This window comes from Mesitornis unicolor, unplaced genomic scaffold, assembly GCF_000695765.1.
Source record: "Mesitornis unicolor isolate BGI_N332 unplaced genomic scaffold, ASM69576v1 scaffold27359, whole genome shotgun sequence".
In the NCBI taxonomy this organism is placed as follows: domain Eukaryota; kingdom Metazoa; phylum Chordata; class Aves; order Mesitornithiformes; family Mesitornithidae; genus Mesitornis; species Mesitornis unicolor.
This window is the reverse complement of record NW_010208338.1, coordinates 3,322-9,412: the sequence shown is the minus strand read 5'-3', so window position 1 is coordinate 9,412 and position 6,091 is coordinate 3,322. Positions and strand designations below refer to the sequence as shown.

General features: G+C 37.4%; 1 protein-coding gene across 1 annotated transcript in view; it reads right to left on the bottom strand.

Annotated features, from left to right (window-relative positions):
• The window catches only part of LOC104546956 (protein FAN-like), a gene marked incomplete at its 3' end in the record, with an annotated part of 19,292 nt that extends 15,392 nt beyond the window's left edge, over positions 1-3,900 (bottom strand). Inside the window, exons 1-6 of the mRNA XM_010192475.1 lie at positions 3,795-3,900; positions 2,267-2,273; positions 848-937; positions 670-748; positions 510-577; positions 384-420 (exon numbers count right to left, since the gene is read on the bottom strand). Coding sequence (XP_010190777.1) covers positions 384-420; positions 510-577; positions 670-748; positions 848-937; positions 2,267-2,273; positions 3,795-3,900 — 387 coding nt within the window. The remainder of the gene's footprint in view (positions 1-383; positions 421-509; positions 578-669; positions 749-847; positions 938-2,266; positions 2,274-3,794) is intronic.
• Between the last annotated feature and the right edge of the window lie 2,191 nt (positions 3,901-6,091).

Genomic DNA, 6,091 nt, shown 5'->3' with positions numbered 1-6,091 from the left:
ACATGTAGTCACAAAGCTGCACCGCAAGGATCAAGATGGCTTTGCCATTACCACTACATGCTGCAGAAAGTAGGAGAAAGCAATACAGCAAGACCAAAAAAAAGATTTAATAACCAACTTAATTTTAGCCTATTTCCATAACCTCCATTATAAAATGCACAGTGCAAAAAGTTCACTTTATCAAATTAATGATTTCATTGAGTCACTAACAGTTTGAGATTTTCAGCATCAACAGCTTCACATTCATGCTAAGTTTTTTGACACTAATTAGGTTTGTTTCTAGTTAACCCCCAACCCTAAGACTCCAGCTTCAAGAAAGTTAACATTAAAGAACGTAACCTCGGTCATTTATGCATCAAGAATCTGTTATATGCACGTCTTACCTGACTGCATACAACAGAAATCCCTCCAGATGTATCCCTAAAATGTAAATAAGATATTTGAAGAAAAGGGCATTTCGGCTTTAAAAAGAGTTAAGTATGTACCTACAGTAAGTCAAATTCACGTACCGTCTGAAAGGGTTATTTGCTTCATTGTCTTCTGGGGCTTTTATACTAATGCAGTCTCTCAATGGTATCTGCAGCAAGTTATAAAAACATGTACTCCTTCTTAAAAGCTTTTTAAAGAGAATCTTAAGTTACCAAGAAATTGTAAGGTTGCACGGCTTACCTTGATAATGGGTTGGATATTGTCATCAGGTTCAAAAATGATTGATTTTGAACAGATTTTTAGAGAGCCTCTAAATTTTCTAAAAGGAATAATAATAAAGTAAGTAGTTATGTATGTGTTAAGAGATATGTAAGAGTAGAACAACTCCAGTAAATGAATGTATGTAAAAGTTTTATACCTTTCATCTCTGCAACCTTTATTTATAATATGATTTGCTGTGTGCTGTTCAAAATAATATTCCTCCAGGTTAAGAAGCAGCAGTGAAAACCTACAAATAAAAATATAAATAATTTATTCAAAAATAAAACACCATAAAAGTTAGTATTCTTAATAAAATACATCAAGTGATTGGGAAGTCTGTAATGATTTCTATGCCGTGCCCCACACCCCAAGAATGAATTAATTTAAATTAACTTGTTTAAAAAGAAAACCAAACCCATATGGAAAATGTGTACACATGAAGATCAGTTGATGTTCTTCCAACATATTTAAGGTTAGGTGTTTGATTCTGTTCATATGTCTCAGGTGGGAACTATCCTAACATAGCCAGGCTTTTCCCCCCAAGTAACCATAAGTTTTGCTGTGATCAGCACATGCCAGTCAAAATGCGCAATGACACAGAAGGAGGGGCAGGAACTGCTTGGAATGGAGGAGATCAGATCTTTCAGAAGCAAAGCCAAATTACTTTGGTTTAAAGTGTTAAGTGAAAATGCAGCCACAGTTTTTACACCATGGCTGAGTCACTCGATGGATACCCTCTGAGGAAGCACTACCTTCCTCTCCAGCCACATTTCTGCGCTTTCTCTGTACCAGTATCTGTTCAACCCCTCAGGAAGCCTGTGTATGGACTAATACTATAGACAACAAACCTCAACAACAATAATAATAAAAAAAGAAAAATTGAAGTCTTCTGAAGTATTTAATTGCAGAAACATAGTAATGCCAGTGCTGGTATGAAGTAAATGCAAATAGGGTAGATTAGATATAACATGAAACTGTGTTCTCTAATGACTTAAATTCAATAACTGATGCAAGTGGTTAAAACTCATCAACTTTACTAACAGGGTGAACACATAGTAACCTATGTGTTTCAGCTGTGGGGAATGACAGTGGGTATCGGCACAGCAGAAGGACCAGAAACATCTTACATCACTTCAGTTGGAAGTACAACAGTTTGTTTGTGTGTGGTGCTGGCTTGCTCTGCAGAAGTATTTAGTGTTTACTCACATCCATGCCTGGAGCTTTTTGTACTGTGTTTGTGATGTGCTTCACGAGAAATACCCGTGACAATGCTAATAAATGCCAAGCATCCCCAGAGCAGTATTCAAATAGCAGTAAACATGTCAAGAGTTCACAAAATTAACAGAACATACTGAATAGCCTGCTTGTTAGGAAAGCATATTTCACTACAGAAAAAACAGCATTATTGGAAAACACATCTTGTTCACGTAATATTTGTGTTGTGTCCGTTATATTAAACAGAACATAAAGGTTTACTGTAACTACAAGTACATACCCATATGCTCAAAACTGCTTGTGTGTCCAAGCCACTTTGTCCTTATGTTCTACTGCTCTTTCAAAACAGCATTATCTTTACCTCTCTTCTCTTGAAAACAGGTATTTTTGAAATGCCATTAAGAAACAACTGATGTTAAAGTGTTAGAAACCATCTGAGTTAGAACAGTACATGCCACACAAAACTCAAGGAAATTCAACACAAATCTCAAAAAGTCTCTTTGGTCTCTACCCAGTTACTGCTACTGTATGGTTCTTTAATATCTCTTAATATAGAGTTAATATCTCTAGCTCCTGGAGTTTCAGGAGCTTTGCCTTCACATATTCTTTCTCAGAAGACATAACTTGAGTTGCCTTCTATTTCTAATAGAATTCTGTTCCTCAACTTACTGCTACCTATGACAGCACATCCTATCAACAGGTGTACACTGAATTTTTAAGTTTGAGGCCTTGGTACCTTTGAAGGAGCCAAATAATTTTTTTCACATTTATTCTGATCAGTGACCTTCAAGAAGCTAAAATAGAAGGTCTAGCTCTGTATTTTGAGGAAAAGCTTCACTAGAAACACTCTACAAGCTAAGAGGGAAAAGTAGTAGGAAACCACAGCAGCTTCCACAGAGTTACCATTAAATCCCATTCTTCAACACATCATCCAGTTGCAATCACCTGGGACAAAATTTCTGGGATTCTGTAAACTCAGATCTAGCAAGTGCTACCACATTTTGATTGAAGGCTTTTTAATTAAGCTATGTTAGGATATATAAAGAGAAACTCATCATCAAAATGTTTTTCTTTCTAGTTCATATAAGCATACACAATCAGCTTATTAACCACAAGCCAAAATATTTAAATAAAAAAAAGTTAAGAACAAAGGAGATTAGATCAACACCTTTATTTTGTTGTTACCAACTTTGACCGGCCTTTCTGAGCATCTTTAAGATCAAAATCTCCAGACTGAAATTTAGCAAACCGGTTCTGACACCGCCATAGTCGAAGACATCTTCACCATATGTATCACATAACTTTTTGAGCTTGTACAGCATTTTTTCCTTTTTGGAAGCAATACAGCAAAATATGACTACACCATTCCTTTTGATTTTTCATTTTGAAATCGATGCCACATAAACGTTAACAAAACCGTGCACTTTGTTTTTCTAAAACAAGCTTGAGCTGCCAGCTGTCAAGTTACATGATGAATTTGTGGTTTAAAATGAAGTTAGTTACATTTCAAGACATGTATGTGCATCTATTAAAAAACCAAAAAATTGTAGTTACTTCTTTCTCTCTTGCTGTTCTCTTTCAATTGCTCACAATGATAGTCTCTGTTCACCTTCATTTCTACAAGTAAGTTTTCAAGTTTTAGTTACAAAACTGTATGTAGAACCAAAATTTTCAAACTTAAATCTTAAGCACTGATCCTGCTTGACTAACAAACCTAGACCAGTTCAAGTTACTGCTAATTACAAACCTTGGAGATTAGGAAGCATGATCTCTGGTATTTCTCAACTCGTATCAGTCCAGACAGCAGAAGTATTTAAATTTCATTTGTCTGTACTAATGATTCATAGGGTTGTCAAAAAAAGGAAAAGTTAAGTTTCATCAGATGTTACTAGAGTACAGCCTGAGCTTTTCATCTTCACAGAACAGACTTCTTCCACGTAAATAAGTAGAGTCACTGACAGTTATGGTATCAACAGGCTCCCTCTTGAGAGCCATCACTGCACAGAACGATGCTTCAGGCTTGCCAGGAGGTTTAACAACTATTTACAGACACCAAGGGAACAGATCAGTCTCTGGCATGTTGCATCAGCAGCCAAACACAGTATTGTGAAGGCCTGAAGAAATAGGAAACCAATCACAATAATTCTACAATTATAGCAGTGGGGATCCTCCACATGCAACTAAGGAGTTGGACTTTAGGCTGATTGTCTTCCAAAGAGCTAAAGTAGGTATTCCAAATACACCTGTCATATCTAGATGACTGACATACAAAATTTATGTCGTATCAACTGCTGCATAGTCCTATGACAACAATTTGTATGCATGCTTGGTATATATCTAAAAATGGTAATTTAATTGTTCTGCATGTGACAGAAAAAAAAACCTCAAACCAAACCAACCAGCCACTAGGAAAAGAATGTATGAAATTCTCTCTTGTGAAGTCTTCTTCAAAGTCTCACCACTAGCAAACAAGCTTTCAGAAGACTTCTAAGAATATGATATTTGCTTAATATATGTGAGAATTTGGAAACTGGATCCTAAGGGGAATAAAAAAAATCTTCAGTAGATTGACCAGTCCAACTGAGGCTGCCAACTTGTAATACCTCAAAAACTACTTACAGTTGTGGAGACAACCCACTTCCGACTGCAGACACTCACACTAGCAGCTAGGTCAGGATACAAGCTTCTGTCCAGACCTGTTGAAACTCCACAGGTTAGTTTTGCACAGGTTTAATAACCTGAATCACCCTGTGAAAAGGAACAAGTACCATAGATGGTATGATGCGAAGGGGCTGGGGGCAAGAACAAGGCAGCCAAGAACAAGACCTTACCCTTTGGAGGGCAGCAAGCCTGCGCAGCAGCTCCACTATCACAGACACTGAGAAAGAGACAGTTTCACTTTCCAGGATGAAGTGAATTGGTAGCACTACTGCCACCAGAACAAAGCCTTGAGCTTTAGGGTGGGTGGAAGGACACTTAAGCTGATACAGTTCAGGTTTAATGCAAACTGTGTACCTGAAACCAACAGCAGAAGCTTGGAGGCAGGGGGAGGAAGAGGAGAACATACTAGGTAAGGGAACTCTATTAAAACAGCTCACATAGCTGGATAAAAAAAACCCAACAAGAGACAACTAAAGAATACAAGGACTTTCTTAGGTCCGAAACAGAAGGAAGACTGTTCAGCCACAGTGGTGTCGTCTGTATGGAAGTGTATGCTGGGCGGCAGGAGGGAGGCTGTGGATAATCAGTATAATGTAGTTACACCACTACCCTCCAATAAATTTAATCAAGGACCTAAAAGCTTCTGCAGCATCTTCAATTACCACACAGTGTTAGATGTATACAGAACCTGGTGGAGTAAAGAGTTAATCTTGTACTAGTGCATGACAGAGTTGTTTGAGCTTAAAAGGGAAGCACCTACACTTAAGGGGAGAGTTAAACTAAACCATCCTAATATAATTTGGCTTAAAGGCTTATTTCAGATTCTTGTCTTTCTATTGTCCTAGGAAAAAGTGTATTAAGAAAATCTGAAAAACTCATAGAAATTATGCAGAAGGTATTTTCTTGTGAAGGGAACCAGTACTCGTTTGAGGAACAGCTTCAGGAAAAGAAAAATCAAAAAACAACCAACCAACCAACCAATCAAAACCTCCAAAAAACCACAGTCACCTTGCCAAAAAAACCCCACGAACAGAACTTAATGTACAGCAGCAGAAAGATATGGTTAACCCGGGTAATGTTGGTAAATAAACAAAGCTGTGAAGAGCTCTGCTTTATCTTTCTTAAATACAAAGTTGAAAGTCTCTTGTTTATTTTTGTCTTTTTCAAAAAGCTCCCATTTAATTTCCACTCAGAAAATGGCTGGGGAATATGAGTCAAGAACACACCCAAGATGCACAGGAAAATTATGCACGATACTAAGTAGCAGGAAAACATTTGCAAAACTTCACCTCCTATGATGTCACTCCCTATACACAAGGTTTGGGACCACAAATGGCACCCAAACGTTCCTAGCATTGTTCAGAGTATGCAACAAAGAAGCAAATCACACTTTACAAACTACAACCTAGGCTTTGTAACTCCTGCCAAGGTGCTATAAAATATCCTCCACATAAAGAGTGCTTTGTCTACTTGAGTATTTTACTGTTACTTAGCTTGATGTGCATGTCCCTCTATATTTCAGATT